The 25316-nt window shown below is 46.8% G+C and overlaps 1 protein-coding gene across 2 annotated transcripts in view; it reads left to right on the top strand.

The window, feature by feature from the left end:
- The first annotated feature begins 4449 nt into the window (after nt 1–4449).
- Nucleotides 4450–25316, top strand: part of LOC144116082 (multidrug resistance-associated protein 1-like) — a 207216-nt gene continuing 186349 nt past the window's right edge. The window contains exon 1 of one of the 2 annotated variants that reach the window (XM_077650741.1): nt 4450–4581. Coding sequence is in view for 1 of the 2 variants with exons in the window: in XM_077650740.1 (XP_077506866.1) it covers nt 4564–4581 (18 nt within the window). In the remaining variant the exon portion in view is untranslated. The remainder of the gene's footprint in view (nt 4582–25316) is intronic. The other variant, XM_077650740.1, reaches the window with a different exon arrangement.

Genomic DNA, 25316 nt, shown 5'->3' with positions numbered 1-25316 from the left:
TCCATTATTGAGGTGCTACACTGGACCCACTTACCCGCAGATATCTGCACCTTTCTTCACACCTTTATTACCTCTCGAGAATTCGCCGTCTGCATCAACAAAGAAAATGTGGGATCCTTTCGGCTACACAGTGCTGTACCACAAGGGTCAGTGCGGTTGCACTACTTTTCAATATTTGTCTGCTACCCTTGGTATGGCGCTTGGGCGATATCGCTGACCTACACGCACTCATTTAAGCGGATGGCATTACAAACTGGTCTTTCCATTCATCTCTCCAAACTCAAACCACTCGCATTGACAATTACAGATCAGTGGTGTTCTTTTGTAGGACTTACGTTATCGCCCCAAAAGACGGCTCTACTTCCTATCATGACCGCACGTGGCCGCCGTGCGTTTAAAGGGACACTGAGGAGAAATTGAAGTTGGCTTGTATCGATAGAATAGCAGCTCCTGATCACAAAAACGCCACTCTTACTGAAATCAAAGCTCTTGTAATGTAGAAAATAGCAAGAACCAAAATACAGGTGTCGCCGCCACAGGCCAATCTCGCAAGTACAAGCGTGATGACTTCGTAGGACAAGAGACGCCACCTTGGAGGAATTTTCCTTACTTCATGGACGTCATGAATCTCTGAGGCTGGCAAAGGAAGGTTGCGCACCGCACCGCTAGCCGTCAGAAATCACGGACTCTGCGTTTACGTCACGTAACACGTCACTCCGTTCTATGACGTCATAAGAGTTCTCCGTGTCGTCATAAGAGTTCTCGAGTTTGAATCAGAGCGGCGGGAAAAACTTTCTCAACTTCTAATCCAAATTTCTTGGAAATAAATGCATCTTTCGCGCCCGGACAAGCGGCAACAAAGCCATGAAATTCCGAACTATCAGATTTTGCTAACAAAAAAAATGATAGAATTCCAGTCGCCACCTCACTCCGAGTTCTCGGCCTTGACCTGCATGATTCCGGCTCTGCAAGCCCCTTTTTTCGCACAGCACGCCAGAAAGTATCCCCAAATGCTGCATCTCATCCGCCGTATTTCATAGAGTCAGGTCGTGTAACACCCACCATCTCCCGCCTCCTTATATGTTCTGCGCTACCGCCAAGATTGATTTACCAAGCCCAATTCCAGCACCTTACACGCGCGCAGTAGAATTACTTGGAATCGATCAATCGAGCAGCAATGCGTATAATTACGGGCCTCCAATAGGCGCAAATAAACAAGTTTGACGAACTAATTAACCAGCGTAGCTGCACGATGCACAGAATGCCGCAATATCCCTGAAGCCATAGCTCTCACAAAGCATATGGAAGATGGCTCTGTGTGCCTGTCGTCTTCTGCATGTCACGACCACAGTGGCTTTACCAGAAAGTTAAAGACAATCTGCCTATGACTTGCATACACTCAAGATCCGTTGGCCAGATGAGTGACTCGAGTGTGGGGACGGATAACACCTCGTTTATACCGTTGATATGTCACTACTGCGACACGTGTCGTACGTCCAGGCTAGTGTGAATGAAGATCACGTGACCACGGCTGTCTCTTCTCGTGCATTTATATAACAAATTGCAGCATGCTCATACGCTTGCTCGCCTGCCGGGCCATCGACATAGACCGAGCTGTTGGCCATTCGGGACGCATTAAGCATTCTCTTTCCACGGTCGCCATCTAGAAGCCACCTTGCATTGTCGCAGACTCCTAGGGCGCCGTCTGTAGTCTGCGGCGCGTTTTGGAATACTGACTAATTGGCACAGCTAGTTCAGGACATTATTGGAAAATTCAACTCCACGGCACGTGTACCATGGATTCGTCGAGATGCTTACCCCACACAAGCTTCGGTGGATGAGGCAAGTCATGAATCAGCTCCTCTACGTCCCCTCCAAGCGGCCCCCAACCTCTCCGGAGACAATACTCCTTCTGGGAAAATAAAAGCTTCGGCGCGCCACGACAGCACACTTCCACTGTGTGGCACCGCCTTCCCTGGCGGCCTTGCACTCTGGGAAGAAGTCTCGTTTCGAAGGTTATGCCTCCGTGTCACCCTCACCCCAGCGATAACCTGGTCGTGGCCGGAACGGTACGATGCCCTTTTCAGTGGCTCCTGCCTCTTGAATCTGTACCGCTTCTGTCTGCGAGGCGGACACAGAGCACATGTTTTAGAACTACCCCTCTTTGTGTGCTATCCGGCAGAAACACCTGCACCGATGCGGACCATCCCGAGGCCATCCACCAGATGGAGAAGTTTATATTCTTGGGCTGCACCACCGGATGATACTGGACTTTTTTCGACAGTCCTGCGTGCACCTAAATTAATAAATAATTTATGCCAGCCGGCACACTGTCCCAATAAAAGAAATAAATAGAAGAGTAAGAATGGGGTAAAGAGCATTTGGTAGGTTGTCTCAGATCAAAACTGGCAGTCTACCAATATCCCTGGAGGCTAACATGGAGGCTAACGAACAGGGTTCAACTTAAGGACAATGCAGCGAGGTATAGAAAATAAAATAGCTATAACGTTAAGTGACAGGAAGACGGCAGAATGGTACAGGGAACAAGCGCGAGCTAATGATATCCTACTCGAAAACAAGAGGCAGAAATGGGCTTGGCCGTTCATGTGATGCGAAAGTAAGGTATCCGATGGTTCTTAAGCGTAAAAAACTGAATTCTGAAGGAAGGCAAGCGTATAGCAGTTGGCGGAAAAACGTTAAGTGGGCGGAAAGGGTTAAGAAGTTTGCGGGGATATGGTGGCAGCAGCTGGCAAGAGAAAGGATTAATTGGAGAGATAAGGGAGAGGCCCTTGCTCTCCAGTGGGTGATGATGATGATGATAAGGATCTGTCTTCCTTTGCCTGTTTAACTTGCGCTTCTGACCTCCTCTTCTTCGCTCGGTGTGATCAACGGTCCAATCTCAGTCGTCTGCAAAAATTATACGATTACAGGGTTGGCAACACTACTTCTCAAGCGAAGCCACCCCGGGGGCTTAGTTGTTGGTGCTTGACTACTGACCTGAAAGACCCAGTTTCAATCCCGGATTCGACGGTCGCGTTTTGATAGAGGGCACATGCTAAAGGCCCGTGTTTTGCGCGATGTCAGTACACGCTAAAATCTCTGGGTTATCGAAATTGTCCGCAGCCCTCCACTACGCCATCTTACTGCGTGAGTCACTTTGAGACATAAAGCCCTGCTACCGAAAGTTCTCAAACGAGGAGTCGACCGAGCCCTTAGTTTACAGTTGTCACATTACAGCCACCTTTCGAAACACATAGGGCACCTAGCTAGTGTATCCTCGTCACCTTTTTTTTTTTTGGGGGGGGGGTGTGGTAATTAGTTCTCGCTCACCAACTGAGCACCAGCCTCGTAAACCGGAGCACTGCCCGTTACCGTTGATCAGCAGTCCTCGGGTAATAAATTAGCGCCGGGGACGGAGTACAGTGTTAAAGCCTGGAGTTTCACTTCGCTACACTTCATTGCCTTAAATTCCCCCAGGATCAGGGGTACTATATTAGGGGTGGGTTGCATGTAGTGGAGCAGTTCGAGAAAAAAGAACACGTCAAATACGCATATATCAGCTGTCTAATGTGGGGGCCATGCACTCCAAAAATGTTGACGGGAGAGTGATTGCGACGATGTCGTGAGGAAGGCCGTTCCAGTCCGAGGCTGATCGGGGAAAGAATGATGTGGCAAATGTAGAAGTGCGCGCACGCGGCCTGGCAACATGAAGGGGATGACCGATGCGGGAGCGTGCTGGAGGACACATGCAGGGAGCCAGATGAAGGGAGATATAATAAAACTTATGAAATAAACACATACTCGTGATTCGACGGCGACAAGCCAGGGTTATTGAGTCAGATTTTGCTTTTAATGATGATATGTTTACGTTGTATCAACAGCAGGGGCAGATATGTTTTGTACATATTCTAAGCAATTTGTTAGATATACTTTACCAGTTTCCAGGGGAAATTCCACCTTATGGCGGAGAAGTAATTTGTATGCATGCAATTTTAGGCTTTGTGGAACGTGGCGTAGATGATGTTTGAGGTAATCCACGACTTCTGTCAGCAGACAATATGACTTTTATGATCGTTCTAGGTTAGATCATTGCTCAATGTTACAACGAGGGATCTGTAGGATTGAGGACTCCAGGAATAACAACGTTAACTGTACTAAACGTTGGCACATGAACAGTAAACATAAACTAATTAGGAAATCACGAAAGAAATGTAGTCAATGCAATGCTCCATCCATGGAAGAAAGCCAGTGTTCTTTCCAGGGAGGAGAGTTTGCAGATCTGTTTCCTCGTTGTCCTTTAACTGGTAGCCAGTTAACAGCTCTGTTTCTGCTGCTCTGCGGAAAGGTCAGCGCCGCATATCAACGAGCCGCGCACATCCTTCAGCCAGGCTCGCGACTGACGAAACGGACGCAGCAGCTGCAGAGGGTGCACGACATTCCAAGTGCGCTGTCTGAAGGCGCTGCCCTTTCGGCGTCGCTAGCACGCGGCTGCCCTGCAGACGGCGTCGCCTGCGGCTCGCTTTGCTTTTCGAGTTTCACTGTGATTGGACTGGTCGAGCAGCAATGGAGACTGTATCCGAGGTAAGATGGTGTTTTGTCAGGTGTCAGTATTAATCAGGGCTCTGAGTGAGGGTTTTCCCTCGAATAATTACTTCGGCGTATACGAATGTACTCACTACAACATCTTTTGTAGTTGTATACATGGAAGTCTAATAGGGGCACCCCTCCGGCGATTTCTAAACGAAATAAAAGGGAGTTTTTTAGAAAGGGTCCTGCCGACGGCTATCCACATCTGGTCCCCTATGTAAAGCACGTTGGTGGTCGAGTTGGTAATCGAAAGTTAGAAATATCTCAGCGACACGACAAAAAGAGACAAGCACCTTTGAACGTCTCTCGTCTCACCTTGTCGTGTATCCTTAGCGCTAAGATTTTTCTGACTGTGTTCACCGAGGGCTGAGCAACCACATGTGAGAATTTCTATACGTTGTCCAGGTACCAAATAAAACAATTTTCAATTTTTAATCCAAGCTTGTGCCACATGCTATAGGCGCCTTCCTCCTCTCCGATGAAATTTGCATGGCATTCGTTTAAGAAAGGAGTGTTCACAAATTGACCACCGAAACCCATTTCGTTTGAAACAGCCGACCAGAAAAGCAACATTGTATTTAAGGAACTGTACTCAACTATCTTCCACTGCATGTAATACTATGGTAAGGCACCTTTCAATAGTGTGTGTGTTTTAAAGATGATAGATAGATAGATAGATAGATATATAGATAGATAGATAGATAGATAGATAGATAGATAGATAGATAGATAGATAGATAGATAGATAGATAGATAGATAGATAGATAGATAGATAGATAGATAGATAGATAGATAGATAGATAGATAGATAGATAGATAGATAGATAGATAGATAGATAGATAGATAGATAGATAGATAGATAGATAGATAGATAGATAGATAGATAGATAGATAGATAGATAGATAGATAGATAGATAGATAGATAGATAGATAGATAGATAGATAGATAGATAGATAGATAGATAGATAGATAGATAGATAGATAGATAGATAGATAGATAGATAGATAGATAGATAGATAGATAGATAGATAGATAGATAGATAGATAGATAGATAGATAGATAGATAGATAGATAGATAGATAGATAGATAGATAGATAGATAGATAGATAGATAGATAGATAGATAGATAGATAGATAGATAGATAGATAGATAGATAGATAGATAGATAGATAGATAGATAGATAGATAGATAGATAGATAGATAGATAGATAGATAGATAGATAGATAGATAGATAGATAGATAGATAGATAGATAGATAGATAGATAGATAGATAGATAGATAGATAGATAGATAGATAGATAGATAGATAGATAGATAGATAGATAGATAGATAGATAGATAGATAGATAGATAGATAGATAGATAGATAGATAGATAGATAGATAGATAGATAGATAGATAGATAGATAGATAGATAGATAGATAGATAGATAGATAGATAGATAGATAGATAGATAGATAGATAGATAGATAGATAGATAGATAGATAGATAGATAGATAGATAGATAGATAGATAGATAGATAGATAGATAGATAGATAGATAGATAGATAGATAGATAGATAGATAGATAGATAGATAGATAGATAGATAGATAGATAGATAGATAGATAGATAGATAGATAGATAGATAGATAGATAGATAGATAGATAGATAGATAGATAGATAGATAGATAGATAGATAGATAGATAGATAGATAGATAGATAGATAGATAGATAGATAGATAGATAGATAGATAGATAGATAGATAGATAGATAGATAGATAGATAGATAGATAGATAGATAGATAGATAGATAGATAGATAGATAGATAGATAGATAGATAGATAGATAGATAGATAGATAGATAGATAGATAGATAGATAGATAGATAGATAGATAGATAGATAGATAGATAGATAGATAGATAGATAGATAGATAGATAGATAGATAGATAGATAGATAGATAGATAGATAGATAGATAGATAGATAGATAGATAGATAGATAGATAGATAGATAGATAGATAGATAGATAGATAGATAGATAGATAGATAGATAGATAGATAGATAGATAGATAGATAGATAGATAGATAGATAGATAGATAGATAGATAGATAGATAGATAGATAGATAGATAGATAGATCTTTTATTCATGTCAATTGCCAGACAACATAAATCAGGCCTACCAAAGCCTCAAAGGGCTTGAGTGGCAGCGCCTGGCAGACAGCGAACGTTGGCAAAACAAAGGAAAATAGAGACGTTGCAATGAACTTTGCAAAAAAGAAAAAGGTCACCAAACATAGTGAAACAAATATATAACTATTACAACATCAAGAGAGATTACAGTAATTTGAAATTAATACAGTAAATAGATGAAATAACTACGGGGCAGGAAGCAGCGCGGAGACATAGCGCAGTTTTTTTCAGGGTGTATTTAGTTTTCATGCGGAGTACAGTAGGTGGCAAGCTATTGAAACAGGCAGGTACATAGTAATGGCGTGTGCGCTTTCCGTACCGGGTTGAGGAGCGAGGAATGCAATAGCGGTATTTTGGTCTTAAATCCCGAGCAGGAACATATGGAACGGTGAACTGACTGTACCAGAAGTGTTTTAGCACAATAGTTTCTGTTAATAAAGAGTTAAAACTTGGAAGCTTTAGTCTTCTAAAAATATCAATGTCATTACCAATGGACAGGTCGTAAGCAATATTCTTTAGAAGCAAACGCAAAAGCGAATTCACCCTGTGTTGCCAGCGAACCGTGCAATGACCATAAACAGTAATTCCGTACCTAAGTACACTATAGGCTAGAGCATGTGCAACACATTTACGGACAGAAAAAGGCATAAAATATCTGATGTTATACAGGACACACGATACAGCACGAAGCCTTTGGCAAACAAAAGAAAGGTGCGAGTTCCAAGAGAGATCGCTGTCGAAGATCAGGCCAAGATATTTGACCGAATGCGCATATTTTACTGGTACACAATTGCAATTAAAACAAGAGGAAGTATGCAAACAAACAGGGTCAGTCAATTCAACTTGTTTTAATGGGTTATGAAAACAGATCAGTTTTGTTTTAGAAGTATTAACATTATTAAGATTAAACTTAAACCAGTCCATGACTTTAATAGCTGCTATCTGTAGTGCTGTAACAGCATCAGTGTATTTCTTTGCACATGCAACAATAACAGTGTCATCAGCATACTGAAACAGCAAAGGTGGCACACTGGTAGCAAGGTCGTTAACGTATAGATTGAATAATAAAGGACTCAATATAGAACCCTGCGGGACTCCAGAGGTAATTGCCGTGAAATCGCTATGGAATCTTGAAATCGACACATATTGGCGCCTATCTTGTAAGAAGTTAGTAAGCAGTTCTAAAAACGAACCTCGAAATCCCAGCGCAGAAAGTTTATCAAGCAAAAGAATGTGGCAGAGGCTATCAAAAGCCTTGCTTACGTCCAGAAAAAGAGAACATGCGACTTGATTCTTATCAAAAGCTGAATTTAGCACGTCAGAGAATTCTTCAAGAAGAACCGTTGTTCCTTTTCCTGCTATAAAGCCGTACTGACAAGGTGATAGAACACTGTGCGTATTCAAAAAATTCGTCATGGTGAGTAATAGATGCTTCTCAAAAATTTGGCCAATGCATGGTAGAATAGAGATAGGTCGGTAATTACTCATAACGTTTCTGGAGCCACCCTTGTACAAAGGTATAACTTTAGCAGTTTTCATTGAAGCAGGTATTATACCAGTAGAAATGATAGTGTTAAGGATAACTAGTAGAACACCTTTAATCACTTCAAAGTTTCTGCACAATTCAGAAATCGTGAGGCCGTCATGACCAGGAGATTTACACCTTAAATCATTTTCAGTAAAATCAGGAAGGAAAGCAGATTCCATCACACTGAGAGGCATAGGACAGTCGGTAGGAGGGGTTCGAGATGCACCAGAGACCAGAGAAAAAAAATTGTTGAAGTCATTCGCAATGCTCTGTCCATCTTTATGAAAATGCGAGATGAAATATGTATCATTGTAGATAGCAGCGCTCCCTCCTTTCAGACTATTCACCAATGACCATGTTTTCTTGCTGTTAAAACGTGCGTCATTAAACTGAGACCTAAAGTGGTTGCGCTTGGCCAGACGGATCATGGCATTGACACGGTTTCGTTCACGTTTAAACTGCAGTCGTAGCTGAGAACAGTTTGGGGCACGTCTTGATCGAGCCCAGAGCAGATCCTTCTCTTTAATGGCTTCCAGTATTGCGGAAGACATCCACTTATTGTCTAAATTTCGTTGTTTAACTGTCACCATGCGGGAAGATTCTGCTTTATGTCAACGAAAAACATCGACGAACCTGTCATATAAGTCCGCAGGGGACACACTGTGTATAAAAGAATCCCAATCATGCTTGGCTATTCTTTCATCAAGACGCTTATAATCAAGTACTGATACCTTTTGCTGGCTGTGCGTAGATGCAGGATGGCTGGAACTATCTGTTAACGAGCAGCAAATGAAATAGTGGTCTGCAAGCTTGACCTCAACCACAGCAGACCGCACCGACAGGTTTTGAGAACGCACGTTGATGTGGTCGATGCAAGACGCGACAAGCTGCCCAGCTAAGTATTCCTCACGTGTAGGGCTGTGGATTGTAGTCGCTAGTCCCCACTTTGATAAAATGTCCAGATAATCTGCGACCGTTGACACAGTGGGGCGTAGAATATCGATATTCATATCACCGATAATGCACACGTGTTCTTCGCGGGAGAACGATGATATTGCAAAATCAAGCTCAGCTAAAAAGATTCGACCGTTACAACACGGAGGGCGGTAAATTGTGAGAAGAACCAGCGACAACCAAGGTGTACTTAGGCGGAGCGCAACTACTTCTGCTTGAGTGAAAGGAACACTAATTTCAGAAACGGACCAAGAATCCTTAACAAAAACTGCGATTCCTCCTCCCATTCTTTGTAAACGAGTGTAAGAATATAACTGGTAGCCTGGCAGCGAGAAATGTAGTAACACGTCTGACGAAGCGTTCACTTCCGTGAGAGCAACGACGTCAAAACTTGAGTGAAAAGGGTGAGTTAACGCACAAAAATGGTCCCAGTGTTTCCGTATACTGCGAATATTAACATGAGTAAACTGAAATGAATTGCCTGTTTGATACTGAAAAAATTCCGGACTTCAGAAAAATCGGAACACTTCACGAAACCTGTATCAGACATGGTTATGTTAGTTTCTCAAGATCCGAAAACTTGTTGATGCGAATGAGAGGTGCGCCTTCGGACCGCTTTGCAAGGACCTTCCCATTTTTGGTCCAGACGAACTCAAAACCCTTTTGTTTGCCCCGAAACCTTGCTAGTCGGAACAGCTCGCGATTAACCCGAGACAGGTTATCGTTAAAAAACAGCCGAGGAGACTGGTCGTCTTGCACCAAATCAGGAAGGCCCTTCCGAGCTCCGTGCCATTTCTGCTTAACAGAAACCGACTGAGTCTGTACTAGGATCGGTGGGATATAGTCGCCTCTGGACGGCAGCCGATGGACTGCCAATATATCTGCTGGTTGAAAATCGGTAAGGTTTAGTTTGCCTGCTAAGGTACTTAAGAAAGTGTGCAAGTTTTCAACAGATTTGACTGGAAGGCCGTGAATCTCGAAGTTACATCGTCTGCTGTATTGTTCGAGATCATTTATCTCTCCACTCATCCTGTCAATCACTTCTTTCTGGGAAACTACTGTTGAAGACAGTGATTGAACTTGTGACCGAAGATCTGCAAGCTCAGCCTGATTAGTGGTCACTGTAGCAAGCACAGAGTCATACCGTGACGAAAGGAAGTCAATAGCTGACTGTATGTCCTCGACTGCTGAAGCAACCTTTTCGCTAGTTTCCTTGACCAACAATAGTTCTTCCATTTTCACCATCAGTGCTGATACAGTGGTAGTCAAAGTATCCAGCTTCACATTCAGAGCAGACAGTTGCTGCGAGAACGAACCACCATCGGGGTTGGATGCTACGTCAGGTTGCGCCACCAAATCATCCTTCCATGAAGGACACTTCCATGTTTCACGTGTCACCGTACTCATTTTCTTGTAGGCGTTATCAGTAACTGACGAGCAGTTTGTCCCCAAGTGAAATTCGCCCTCACAGGCACAGGAAGTCATAAATTTCCCATCTTTCGGTATGGCTTTTGAGCAAGAAGTACACAAAGAAGACATGGTGCAGTCAGCGGCAAAACACGAAAAGTGATGAATTACAACAGGTTTAACCTACACTCACCTGCCAAAAGCGAAGCAAACGTTTACACCGGGACAAAGGTTTGCCGCTGACTGCAACGGTCCACGAAGTTGACGGCCTTTAAATAGTCGGTGATCGGCGCCAGGGGGACATCTTTGGCAGGTCCAGAGCCAATGAAGGCAAGGATGGCTTGCGATGTCGAAACAGCAGCTTTCTTGAGAGCCGCATGCGCAGATCAGTCACCCGAAGCAGTTGCGAAGGTGATAGCCGTTGAAGATACGAGCCGCTTTCCGGCTGATACTGTCCCCTGGCTTGCAGAGCCTGCCAAAAGCGAAGCAAACGTTTAGACCGGGACAAAGGTTTGCCGCTGACTGCGGCGGCGCGATACAGCCGCGTAGAAGCGTCTTAACTGATCCATTTGGCCTTGTGCATTTGGCAAGCTTCTTATATTCTGTAAAATGTCTTGTAGCGCCTTAACTGATCCATTTGGCTTTGTGCATTTGGCAAGCTTCTTATATTCTGTAAAATGCCTTGTCAACGCGCCAGAGATAACAACTTCCCAGCTGTTACGAACGATAGTGCTGTCTTTGCTGACGGCAACTTCTCTGCTGGACACTTTGGCGTCGGGCGCACAATATACTCGAATCGCTTTCTTTTTTTCGTGCAAAAGAGGTTCAAACACACATGCACACACAATGAGATAACAATGAGCGAAAAAAAGACAGAATGACGAAAAAATTATTCTAATTCGAGCGCAAATTTGTATTCTTTAAGTGATCTCTTCGAGGCACAGACAATTCAGTATAGAAAAGAATTTGTCGATCATCTTTGTCCGATACAAGGTTTAAGCATCAAAATTCACTACAGGAAAGCCATAACGCACTGCACTGCGATAGATGGCGGTAGCCGCAAACCTATACGCACCCGGTCGTCCCCTCTTTGTAAGACACAGCACATCGGGGCCGCGCTGCGCGGAGAGCGCGCGTATCCGGCGGCAAAGCGAGGCAGGCGCAGAAGAGCACGAAGGCAGTCCTTCGTGCCGTCTGCTACAGCGCCGAAGTGCACCTTCACTGCAAAGAAAGCGCGCGTACCCAATCAATCAAATCATTAACATACCTAACTTTTGTCCGTACTAAACTAGAATATGCTTCAGCGATATCGCTTCCTCACCAGTCTAACCTCTCTTTAACCTTAGAAAGAATACAAAATCGTGCTATCCGCTTTATTCATTCTGATTATTCATACTACACTACTGTGTCTGCTTTAAAATCTAGAGCCGACTTACTTAGCCTTGAAATCGAACGAAAAATTTCTCGATTGTGACTCTATGTTTTATCATTCATCTTTAGAAGAATCGGTCATATCACCTGCTTATCGCTTCTCAAGGCGTATTAGTCACCATAACGCCGTCTACCCCCCACCGCAAGAACTACCGCTCTTTCTCGATCTTTTTTTCGTAACGTCAACCCGGGACTGCAATTATCTACCGCAGAACCCCGTGTATCATATTGTAAGGAAGTGGTGACTGAAGTCCGGAGAGCAGAGAGGTTGCCAAATGGTGTATAAGCAAAACTCTTTATTCGGGCAGACTTGCGCCCGCGATGCACTGAATCACTCGGCGGCGGCAAAGCGACAAGCGTGCTCGCCGGTCGTTGAACACAATGCCCTCCTCTGTCGTCCGTGCTCAATTTAAAGCTGATAGCGAACTTTTGGGATAAACCGTGCAAAGTTACTAAAACATTCCGGAACAACATAGCATCGGCTCTGCCTGCATGCGATCAGTCGAGATAAATCTGGTCGTGCCTTGAATCGTAAAGTGATACAGCGGCGTGGCGGCAGAATTGAAGAAGAAACAAACACTGCAAAGATTCGCGGCATCACTTCCTTCTCAAAAAAGCATCAACCCGATGCAATAAAACAAATGATTCGTCTAGCAATAAATAAAATGGGTCGTGCGAAAGTAAACACAGTGTAGAAAAACAGTGTCCTTTAGCGCGCATAATCGGGTTTTAGATGGCCGACATGGACACCTTCTGGTCGAACGCGGCGTTGCTGGGATGTAGTCGTTGCGTCAGCGTGGACTTCATAATCCAGCTCACCCGACCAGCGCGGAATCTTGTACGGGCCGAAATAGCGGCGCAAAAACGTTTCACTCAATCCACGGTGGCGAAAGGGCTTCCAAACCTAGACTTGGTCTCCCGGCTTCTATTCCGCGTAGCGTCTTCGTAGGTTGTAGCGTCTGGCATCGCTCCGCTGCTGGTCTCTGATCCGTAATCGGGCAAGTCTTCGAGCTTCTCTGCGCGTTCAAGGTAGGCGGCGACATCGACGTTCTCGTCTTCGGTAACGTTGGACAGCATGGCGTCTAGCGTGGCGTCTAGCGTGGTCGTGGCCTGCCTGCCATGGACGAGCCTAAACGGCGTCATCTGGGTGGTCTCTTGCACTGCGGTGTTGTAGGCGAAGATGACATAAGCCAGGATGACGTTCCACGTCTCGTGTTCGGAATCGACATACATGGCGAGCGTATCGGCAATGATTTTGTTCAGGCGCTCGGTCAGTCTCTTGGTCTGTGGATGGTATGCAGTTGTCCTCCGGTGGCTGGTTTGGCTGTAACGCAGAATGGCTGGCGTTAGTTCCGCCATGAATCCTGTTCCTCTGTCCATGATGAGCACATCGGGGGCGCCATATCGCAGAAGAATGCACTCCACGAAAAATTGGCTACTTCTGCAGCTGTTCCGTTCGGTAGGGCTTTTGCCTTGGCGTAGCAGGTCAAGTAGTCGGTCAATATGATGATCTACTTATTTCCAGACGTTTATTTTGGGAAAGAGCCAAGCAAGTCTATGCCGATCTGATGAAAGGGCCTTGAGGGGGATTCAACGGGGTTCAGAAGTCCTGCTGGTCGGGTGGAGGGGTCTTTCGTCGCTGACAATCTCGGCAGGTTTTCATTACTGTGCTACATCGGCAGACAGTTGGGGCCAGTAATGCTTCTCTTGAGAGCACGGAGGGTGCGAGTAAACCCAAGATGTCCAGATGTCGGCTCATTGTGTGAAGCCTGTAAAATTTCTTCGCGGAGACAAGCAGGTACAAGGAGGTAGGCTGTTTTGTTCATTGCGAAGTTCTTCATGAGGACATCTTTCTGTACACAGAAGGAAGGAAGTCCTCGCTTGAATGAGGCGGGGGGTGAAGAAAATTTGCCTTCCAAGTACTCGATAAAGCGTTATTGGTCAGGGTCCGAGCGTTGCTACTGTGCAAGAACTGGGGCTGATGGGTCCTAGGAAGGCGTCCTCATCGTCGTCCAGCGGCGGTTCATTTACAGAGGATCGTGGGAGGCAATCGGCGTCAGAGTGCTTGCGTCCGGACTTGTAAACGAGGGTGACATCAAACTCCTGGAGGCGCAGACTCCATCGAGCGAGGCGGGCAGAGGATACATCAGATTGGGAAGCCAGCACAGTGTGTGGTGATCGCTGACCTCCTTGAACGGTCATCAGTACGGGTAGGGGCATAATTTCTACGTAGCCCAGATGATGGCATGGCACTCCTTCTCAATTGTCGAATAGTTAGCCTCGGCGTTGTAAAAGGAACCGCAAGCGTATGCGATGATTTCTCCACCGTGTCACATTTTTGAACGAGGACCGCGCATAGGTCCACGCTGCTTGCGTCGGTATGAACTAAGTATCGGCGTTTTAATCAAAATGCGTAAGGATCGGTGGGAACTGTAAACGACGATGAAGTTCTTTGAAGGCTTCTGCTTGCGGCGCTTCCTATTTATATGGCAAGCGTGCCTTCATCAGTTGTGTCATGGGCTCGGCGGTGCGCGAAAAGTTTTTCACAAATCGTCGGTAATACGCGACTATTCGAAGAATCTGCGCACTGCTTTATTATCGGCCGTTGTTGCAAACTGTTAAAAGCAGCTGTTTTCTGCTGCTCTCCTTGATAAAGATGTGGCCTAAAAACAGCAGCTCTTCGTAGGCAAAGTGGCAGTTCTCTGCTTTCAAGGTAAGGCCAGACGACTTGGTGGCGTATAATACGGTTCGAAGTCTTTTAAGGTGCTCTTCAAAGTTCGAGGCGAAGACAACGACGTCATCTAAATATACCGGGCAAATCTGCCACTTTAGGCCTGCCAGCACTGTATCCATTACTGGCTGCAACGTCGCTGTTGCAGAACAGAGACCAAATTGCATCACCTTGAACTCATAGAACCGATCCGGAGTGATGAATGCCGTCTTCTCGCGATATCTTCGACCTCAAATGGCCAGTAGCTGCTCTTGAGGTCCATCGATGAGAAATACTTATATTGGCATTGCAGAGCCGGCCCAGTGTGTCGCTGATACGGGGGAGAGGGTAGACGTCCTTCTTTGTTATGTTGTTCAAGCAGCGGTAATCAACGCAGAATCGAAGTGCCCCGTCTTTCTTTCTCACTAGAACAACTGGTGCCGCCCATGCACTGTTTGAAGGCTGGATGACGTTGTCGCGAAGCATTTCTTCCGCGTGGTCCCGGATGACTGGTCGTACTCGCGGCGACGCAAGCTGAAGGCTTTGACGGAGAGGCCGGGCGTGCTCATCGGCTATAAGGCGATGCTTGGCAACTGGCGTTTGTCAGACCTTCGGCGATGACGAAAAACACTTGCTGTAGCTTCGAAGCAGATTGCAGATCTGGTCTTGTCTGTTCTGAAGCATGGTTCGGTCCATATCGAAAGAGGGCGAGTTCTCTTGTTCAGGCTAATCTTCTGCGGATGGATCGGAGAGGGCGAAGGAGTCTCGTACGTAGGATATTTCGTCGAAGAAAGCAATCGTCGTTCCTCTCTTAATGTGCCAGTATTCTTCGGTGAAGTTGGTCAGCAGTACTTCGACCTGGCCATTGTGGAAATATGCGATGCCTCTTGCGATACTGATTCCTCGGTCTAGAAGCAACTGCATGTTCCCCTCAATGATGGCTTCTGCGTAATGGCTTTCGTGGCGCCTACGGTCACGATTACTCTTGAACGGAGTGTGACGCTCGCTTGTTCCTCCAGGACACTCAGGGCAACATGATTGTCCAGAGTTGTCAGCGAAGGGATGGTCTCCTGCGTCGAAACCGTTATCCGCTTGGATCGCAGGTCGATGATCGCCTGATGCTCACTAAGGAAATCCAAGCCCACTATCACTTCGCGGGAACATTGCCGTAGCGCAACTAAAGTCGCAGAATAGGTACGTCCTCTGACAGTCACTCGCGTTTTGCATCGCCCTGATGGCGTACTGAGGTGGCCCCCTGCGGTACGAATTTTTGGACCGTCATGAATTTCCTCAGCTGCGCAACAAATATTCCATTCATCACCGAGTAATCGGCTCCTGTGTCGACAAGAGCGGCAACTTTCCGGCCATCGATAGTCACTTCTAAGTCGGATGTCTTGGCTCTTGCATTGCACGTCACCCTCGGCGTCGAGTCACGGCTTCGTCTAGTGAACGAATCCTCGGTGGGGCGCGTCGTCGAAGCTTTTCTGGGTTGCGGCATCGTTTTGAAGGCAGTTCGCGTCGTGGTCGGTGTTGTCATTTCCTGCGGGGTCGATGCAGCGAGTGTAGCGTGTTCATGTTCAACGTCTTCATTGGGCGTGGTCGGTGGAGGATCTTCGGCGGTTCACTCGTGAGCAACCTCATCTCCAGAGGTTGCTGTCTTTAGTTTCTCCTACGGGGGCTGGGCGATCGACTTTCCTCGTACCGCAGCTGCGTAGCTGCGGCGTGGCGACGCAAAGCGCATGGTTGACGGCGACGGTGAGCGCAAAAGGCGGTTCGGTTGTACTCTTCTCGACGCAGGTACTCGTCGATTTCCTGCGGATGGTGTCCGAAGCGTCGTTGTGGGGCGTCAACGGCAAATTCTCGAAGACCGATACGTCGGTACGGGCAGTGACGAAGAGTCTGGCCGGCCACAGTGCAATGGAAGCACAACCGCCGGTTGTCAAAAGTCATCCAGGCGACGCATTTACTCTGGCTTGAGCGTCGCTGATAGGCTGGGCGGGCGAGGGCAGGGAGGCGGCGTTCGTGAACAAGTTGTTCATGTCGGAGATGACGTAGAGGCTGTCGTTGGGGCTGAGGAGCGCGTAGTGCAGTGGCGTATGTCATGGCCTGTGGTTCTGAGGCTGTCGGGGTGCCCAGTGCCTGTTGCTCTTCTTCCCGTACCACATCCATGAGAGTAGCTGCTTGCGGCTCTGGGGAGGATAGCAATAATCGGCGTAGCTCCTCGCGGACCATTTCGCGGATCACTTCCAGCAAGTTGTCGCTGGTGGTGGTCGTCGTGTCCGGACGGATTGCCCAGACACATGAAGGGTGGCTGTACTGCCTAGCCCGGACGTCGAGGGTCTTCGCGATCGTGCAGGCTTCTTGCATGAATTCTTCGGCTGTTTTTGGCGGCTGCAAGACGAGGCTGCTAAATAGTTTTTCTTTTACGCCGCGCATTATTAACTGAAATTTTTTCCTCGGTCATCTCGGGGTCCGCGCGGCGAAAGAGGAGCTTCATCTGTTCAACTTAACCGCGGAAGGGCTCGTTTGGAAGCTGATTCTGGACACGAGGAGTCCTTCAGGTCTTTCCTTTCTCACTACACTAATGAATACCTTCAAAAGTTCCTTCTTGAATAGCTAGACCAGAACGCCGACCCTTCGCCTCTTCAGTTTTTTCCTGATTTTTGACATTGTAATGAAACCACTGTTTCTTTTCCGGTGACGGTGATGGAAGTGGGCGTTGTTGGACTTCAGTCCAGTCGGTCAGCCGCTGCCGCCCAGAGGAAACGTCTTGGCCTCCCTAATGACGCAAGCAGCCGGGCCACCGTGGTGTGCTCGGCCACCAGTGATGAATGAATCTTCGGCTGACAACGGCTTCATCAGTGTCCTAAGCAAGAAGGTCAAACAGATACTGCGCAAAAGTGACCACTCGTCGTCGTCGATCACTGCGTCGTCGTCGATCACGATCACTGCGAAGCGAGGATCATCGGCACATACTGTCCTATTTGTGCCAGAGACTCCCACCAACAATCTCAACCACATAAATAGGCAAGCTACTTCTGCATTCCTGGAGGCTCGCATCCCGGGAGCAATTAAAGACGTGAGTGTGAATCGTTTTAGGAATGTCGTCGCCATTGTTGTCATGTACCGAAACGCGCCTCAGAGTTTGAGCAACATCAGAACGCTCGGCAGCATCAGCGTCTATTCCCATGTCCTTCTAGGCAGTGGTACTACGGCAGGCGTCATTTACGACGTCGACGTAGCCATCCGCGACTCTGATCCGCCCATTTTGATTCAGCCAGCTACCGACGGTGTAGCCACACTGCAAGCTCAGCGTCTTGGGAAGACAAAGTGCATCAAAATGACCTTACAAGGGAACTGCATTCCAACGTACGTGTAGGTTGGACACTTTCAGAATGCAGTTATTCCTTTCGTCTCGAAGCCTCTCCAGTGCCGGAAATGCACGAAGATAGGACACGTGAATAGTGTGTGCAATTTCCCCATCGTGTGCCCATGGTGTCCTCAGCCACACAGTGGTGATTCTTGCCGGTTAGCAGTCCTTACGTGTGCCAATTGCCGCGACCCTCAGGACGCTGCCTCAAAAGATTGTTCTCGCCTGAAAAGAGAAAGGGCGACACTCAAACAAGTATGAAGAGACAATTCCACACACCGAGAAGCTGCCGCTAAGGTGCGACGACGTCGTCGCCCTTGTCACAGACCTTCTAAAAGTGTAGCCAGCATTGGAAAGGATCGTCCAAGAATTTCCTCAACTTGTGCTCCCCCTCCGCATACTACTTTAAGGATTGTGAGCAATATGACTGGCGAGGCACAGACGGTTGTCGCAGACGGGCCTTGGCCATCTCTGCCTGAGCTACACACACCCGCAGTGAACAAGCAGGTATTGCGTACTCAGATTCCCGAGCCCATTGAATCAAGCACAAGTCACACCTCCTATCCAAGACCGGGACCGGCAAGTGACTTGGCCATCGCTCCCGAAGCACCCGGCACCCACACCAGCACCGCGCACCCGGTGTGTTGACCCTATTGCTGCTCGGGTAGTACGTCAGAAACCGGACCAGGTCGCAGACGAGCAAGTGAATGCAGTGCTGAAGCCAATCATGAATGCCATGCGTGTGCTACTTTCCAGCATGCACATGCCAGCTGCACAGAATGCACTGCAGATGCTAACTTTGTTGAATTCAGTGCATGCAGCTGCCCAATAACAGGTACAACGCATCCTCAAGCCTCATCCTTCCGAGAAGCAGTTCGATGCTTACATTGTAATCAACATTATCAGCCGCAACGGCAAGCATCCTTTCATGACACTGAAACGTCTGCGCTGCCTTGTCGTGGAGGGCCCTCGATCTGTTCTTCTCAGGTCGCAGCAGTCGGCTGCCCTGAAGGTGTGCAGGCTACACCTGCGGCAGCCTGTGACTTGCAGTGTTTGTGTCATTGCCTTTCGTGCTTGCTACGGAATGCATTTCTCTATTTCTTATTATTTACGCCCCCCTCATCCCTCTCCCCCAGTGCAGGGTAGCCAACCAGAATATTTTACTGGTTAATCTCCCTGCTCTTCCTCTACCACTTCTCTCTCTCTCTCCTTTTTAACAGTTACCATGTCGTTAGGGACGACTCGTGGTTTTTGTACCGCGTACGTGCTGAGTCCTCCTGTGAGAAAAATACGTGTCCAATTTTTGCCGCATCATCCCACTTGTTGAATGATGCCACGCGCTCAAATTGGTACAACCATTCTTCGGGGTCTTCGCCTAGGGATCCACTGAAAGTTGCCGGATTCCGCGGCTGTTGCAGTATCGATGTCGACATCTTTGGCGAGGTTGTGGTGCTCGTAGCAGCGTCTTTGCGTTGTCGGGTGTGGTCTGGCAGAGTCCCGAACTCAGGCTTCTCTCCCTGAAGACGTCTTTTAGCTCGGCTAACTTCTGGCTCTCCCTCCGGAGCGAAGCGCAGAGGGCTGGTGTCACGACGTGAAGGGGGCGTCCGGAACATGGAAGGCTACCCAGCACTTCCACCAGATGTCACGAAGTGGTGACGGCAGTCCAGAGAGCAGAAAGACTGCGAAAATGGTGTCTAAAGAAACTCTCATTTTATTTGGGCTGACTTGCTCCCACAATGGACTGAATCACTCGGCGACGGCGTAGCAACAAGCGCGCCTGGCGGTCGTCGAACAGAATGCCCGCCCCTCTCGGCCGTGCTCAATTTAAAGCTGGTAGCGAACTTTCGAGATAAACCGTGCAAAGTTACTAGAACATTCTGGAACAAAGTAGCATCACCTCTGCCTGGATGTGATCAATCGATATAAATCTGGTCGCGTATTGCATGGCAAACAAGGCGATAAAGCGGCATGGCGGCAACTTTGAAGAATGAACAAACAAAATATGCGAAGATTCGCGGCAATATCAACGACATCCATTTTAAAGAACACTATCAAGCCATTGTTGTTCTTAATTGCCATGCCCATCCCTCATGTAAGGCCCATGACCAGGAGCCTTTGAGGTATAAAATAATAAAAAAGCAACGCCTCCAAGCCCTTGTGCGTTCAGTTGCTTTTCTTAAGTGCACAGATTTTGCGGCTTTCTAAACATTTTTCTAGCTTCACATGCTACCGTGTTCTGCCGCTTCTCCTGTTCAAGATTGACACCACCCCCAGCGTTGCTTACTGATTTCTTTGTTTGACGCGTCATACGCTAGCACGGTTTACATCAACCTTGGGAATGCGTTTGGCGCCCTCCTCTCATCTACACATGCGGCTACATTTGGCTGCCATTATCGAAATAGTTGACGCTTGCTATCTTTTGACCGCAAGGCTCCACTTTATAGCTACAGCGGCAGCACTACAGTGGCTCCAAGCGTTATCAAGATGAAGACGAATATTTCCAACAGTAGTGAGAGAGAAAAAAAATTTATTTAGGTGATTAATTCGCCGCAGATGGGTGGTCGGGGCCCCTAATCCAGGTCTCCGCTGGCGGCAGCTGACTTGCGGACTCGCTGAGTGATCCAGGCTTGCTGGTCTAGGTTGTAACTGGTCAGGGCCTCCTCCCACTTCTCGTGTGTAGGATGTGGCACTATTAATTTTTCCTCTGGTTTGTCCTGGCATTCCTAAGATGTATGGTTGATCGTGCGACTTGCTCCGCACCAGGGACAGTAACTTGGATATTGTGTGGGTCTCATCTTGTGCAAAATGTGGACTTGGATATGTGTTTGTTTGTATTCTCCTCTAATCAATGGTATCTGAAGAGGGCAGTTTGTGCAGCGGTGGGAAATGTCGTCTTTCCAGCAAAATTTGTTCTAACCTGTCACCATACGGTCCTGAGGGGGGAGTGGGGTAGGGACGAGGATCCGCCAGATTTGTGAGAGCTCGGGCTAGACCATTCGCTATCTTGTTTCGGGCTAGGCCTTCGTAACCAGGTGTCATTGTTATTCTCTGTGAATGTGACAGTGTACTTAAAAGTGTGCTTGCCCTTCCGTGAGGTTTCCCTGCAGGCTTGTTGGGAGTCCGTCACGACGTGCGATAACTTGCCCTGTCGGTCTTGAGTCCTAACGATAATGGCTACGGCCAGTGATTCCGCATCCGCAGAGTCCTTGGCATAGATTGAATCCCTAATGATTGGCCTCTTCTCGCTGTCGACCGCAGCAATCGCGAACCTGCCTGGTTCGGCATAGGTCCCGATGTCCACGTATACTGCTTTCGGGTCTTTTGATAGTTTTTTTGCCAGTACTTTGACTCTAACTCTCATTCTACCCTTCTGCCGCTCGTGTTGCATGCGTCTGAGTATCGGTTTTACATAGGTCTTCTCTCTTGCAGGTGTCGAAATTTGGGACTTGCTCTCACTAGCTCATAGTGTCTGCCATAGCCCCAATCTCGTCAGAATTTCTGCACCCACTTGTGTGGTGGTTAGGCGTTTTGTTACCCTCCAGAACCGCCTCCATGAGGTCTTCGAAAGTGTTGTCTACTCCGAGTGCCAAAATACATTCCGTTGATGTCGTTGATGGGATGTTTAGGGCAGTTTTATATGCTCTCCTTATAACGGTACCAATGGTCCTTCTTTTAGCGATTCTAATCTTTTGATATGGGAGCCCGTAGGTAATGCTGCTTACGACTAGGGCTTCGACTGGGCGAAGGGCGTCTTCCCCCCCCCCCCCTCCCTTTCAGATGCCAGGTTACCGTTCTAATCATTCTTGATATTTGGTTGACCATAACCTTAAGAGCTTTTATTGTATAATCTGCTCGCAGTTTGCTTTGTAACCGCAGTCCCAAAACTCTGAACTTCTCCTTTGCTTGAATCTTCGGTTTTCTATGTAGAGCGCAGTCTCTCCCGTTGACTTGTAATTTTCCCGTGTAACATGATAAGTTCAGATTTCTCCGGGGTGCAATGAAGGCCGCTCTCTTCGGCAAATTCCTTGCAGAGCTTCTTTCTTCTGCGCCACGGATCCCTAAGTAGCCCATATGGTGATGTTGCCGGCGTAGGTGAAACCGACGTCTTCGCGGGTAAAGAGTTTTTGGCCAAGTTGAGCAATCCTATGTTGAAGAGCATTGCAGAGACTACAGCGCCCTGCGGCGTGCATTTGTTGGGCATGGGTACCGGGGATGACCGGATCTCTCCAATTGCTATGGTGGCTGTGCGGTCCGAGAGAAATGTCTTCACGTATTTGAAGGTTTTTGTCCTGCAATTGGTAATGTATAATTCTTGTAATATGGTGTGGTGGCCAATATTGTCGACTGCTCCTTTCAAGTCTACTGCGAGTAGGGGTTTTTTGTTTTGTTTGGGGATGGTGTTGTTAACTTCTTTCATACGGAGGAAGGCATCTTGGGTGCAGAGTCTCTTGCACAAGCCGAGCATACAGGAAGGAATTTGGTTGTTTCCTTCCATGTAATTTCGAAGTCTCGGGTGGATTACTTGTTCATAGAGCTTTCCCAGGCAATAGGTGAGGGAAAGTGCACAGAGACCTCTATAGCAGGAGGTTTCCTGCCTTATGGTGATGATGTCCGCGTGTTTCCAAGCCGACAGCAGCTGGCCCTTCTCCCACAGTTCTTCGATGATGTACTTGGTCAGATCTGTCAGGTGGTCAGTGCTCAGGTTCCTAATTATATTGTTTGAAACCTTGCCAACTCCCAGGGCAGTGTTTCTTGTGGGTATAAGGGCTGCTGGCTAAACCTCTCCCAGTGCTGTGGAGGAGTAGAGTATGGAGTTTGACTGACCCTCATATGAAACTTGACATGCCGGGGACGAGTCCTTTATGTATTTTTTGTGCATGGCTTTTATTAAATCTGCATCTGTGCCCGAGTATATATGGGCTATGGAGTTGAGTGTTCTGTTTGAGCCCGATTTTACTTTGTACGGATGTATCAGGCATGGTAACATCGACTATGTTTTGCCTGTATTTAGGGTACCTTTCAGCGAGTCACAGAACTCTACCCAGTTTTGCTTGCTTAGCTTTTATAGTGTACTCCTCGGCTTCTTGCGTAATATTCGCCATTATTAACTGTAGGTTTCTGTTTAATCCCAGCTTTTATACCGTTTTACTAAACATTTCTGGCTTCCCATAAATGAAGGAGATGTCTACCTCAGGTGTCTCTGTTGTCGTTTTGATGATTTGGGTCGTCTTTGCATGAGCATCTTTCATGTTTTTAACACAATCTTCAATGATTGTGATGCCGCCTATTGGCAGTTTAATATTCCTGAATTTATCCTACTCCGTTATTTTTGTAGAACCAGCAGTCCGCCTTATCCGGGCTGTCGTTATGGATAACCTAAGAATTTTGTGATCGCTGCCCAGGGTTTCTTCTATATTGGTACATGTGCAGTGGCTTACGTTTTTCGTGAAAGTTAGGTATGGGCAGGTGCCTCTGCTAACACTGTTTCCTATTCTAGTGGGGGACACAATGTCCGTCATTATGCAAAGGTCCAGGTGCTCAGCCGCTTCCATCAGGTTGGCTCCATTCGGGCCGTCCTTGTGGTAGCCCCATGCCGTGTGAACAGCGTTGAAGTCCACATAATATTTACGGAGTTATTTCCTGCTATACGTGTTGCATTCGAGTAAAATTGGCTTGAAATCTTCTTGCGTGTTGCTTGGAAGACTAGGCTTTTAGGATGACCATGCTCTGCTTCCTTCTTTTTTGAAAGACAATCTCTATGATGACTTGATCTATTTAACGGAAGTGGAGATCGTGCGATATAACTGTTATGAAGGGTGCCACTAGTGTAGCTACTCTAGGTATCGTACGGTGGTTGTATGTGAGGTATCTCTTGGTGTGCGGTGCGTTTCCTGTTTCTTGGAGGCAAATGACGTCAGGAGACACTGGTTAATGTTGAATAAACAACAGTAGGGAGCTGCTTTTTCTTTCTGGGGAGCGACAGTTCGACTGCCAGACATTTAGTTTTTCTCACAGTAGTGAGAAAAACTGCCGATTGGAATACAAAGCTCGAGCTGTTACGGCGATGGTCGTCGTCACTCTCGGTGCGTTTCTGGATGCTTACAATGTAGTCTTCCACCACTCGATATCTTTGTATCAAAAAGCACGCTCTTTCGTAGCAAAAGAAATAGTGAACATATGCTGGATCTGCTGCGTTGCAGTTCTGCTGTTCTTACTAACTTAATTTGACTTATACGTGTGGAAATTAGCCGACGAAAAACTGATTATGAATATCCAGCGTTTAGAAATATCATCTTCAGGAGATTGATTAGGCCGCATCTATGTTTCGACAGGCTTTTTACCTACTGTGCGCAGCTATTCGATTCGGCCGATAATGTTAAACGATCACTGCATGCGGTCAGCTTAGCTGGCGTATACTCCAAGTTCAGTGGAAGCTAGGAAACTTAATGATTTCCTTCTGTCATGTAAAAGTTTTCACTGAGCTGCAACTGTTCGCCTGGAAAATACGTGGGCACGTGAGTGCTTCTCAGTCTTTAAACAGGGGCGAAAACTGTCATATTGAAGCATCATCGACAGTCTCATTTATCAAACAACGTCACCTTCAATGCGCCCCAGTGACATCCCAGAGATATCCTATGCAAGCGATTCGATATCACTGGGAAGTACAAAAATGGTCCCGGTGGCATCCCACACAACTTTTTGATCACTTCCTATGTCACACGTTGATATCTCTTCCATACCCGCAAAGGATTTCAAAGCGATCTTTGAGGGACACACCGTATATTCGTTGTGTATATAGTTTTACGCGACAGGGTATGCAGCTCATTCGGTTAAAAAGCCGTGGGCATTGTAATAGTTGCGGTTGTGCGTACCGCTCATTGAAAATATTTGGGGGCTGCGTAAAAATTCACGCACACTCAATGAACAAAAAATCGGGGTCTAGGCCTGGATTCGAGCCAGGGCCTTTGGCGTTCGAGGCGGGGACGCTTCCTCTCAGCCACGACGACTCTCTCTTTTATTGCATGGAAGTACACCCACCTTGACGGCTCGACGTTAGAACATGAATAAAGGCGTGTCTAGTGAATACACGGGTTTCTTAGAAACATACGGTGGAGATCTGTACTCAGGCGTAC

This window comes from Amblyomma americanum, chromosome 1 (assembly GCF_052857255.1).
Source record: "Amblyomma americanum isolate KBUSLIRL-KWMA chromosome 1, ASM5285725v1, whole genome shotgun sequence".
NCBI lineage: Eukaryota > Metazoa > Arthropoda > Arachnida > Ixodida > Ixodidae > Amblyomma > Amblyomma americanum.
Note: the sequence above shows the minus strand (reverse complement) of the source record. Positions and strands in the feature narration are given on the sequence as shown.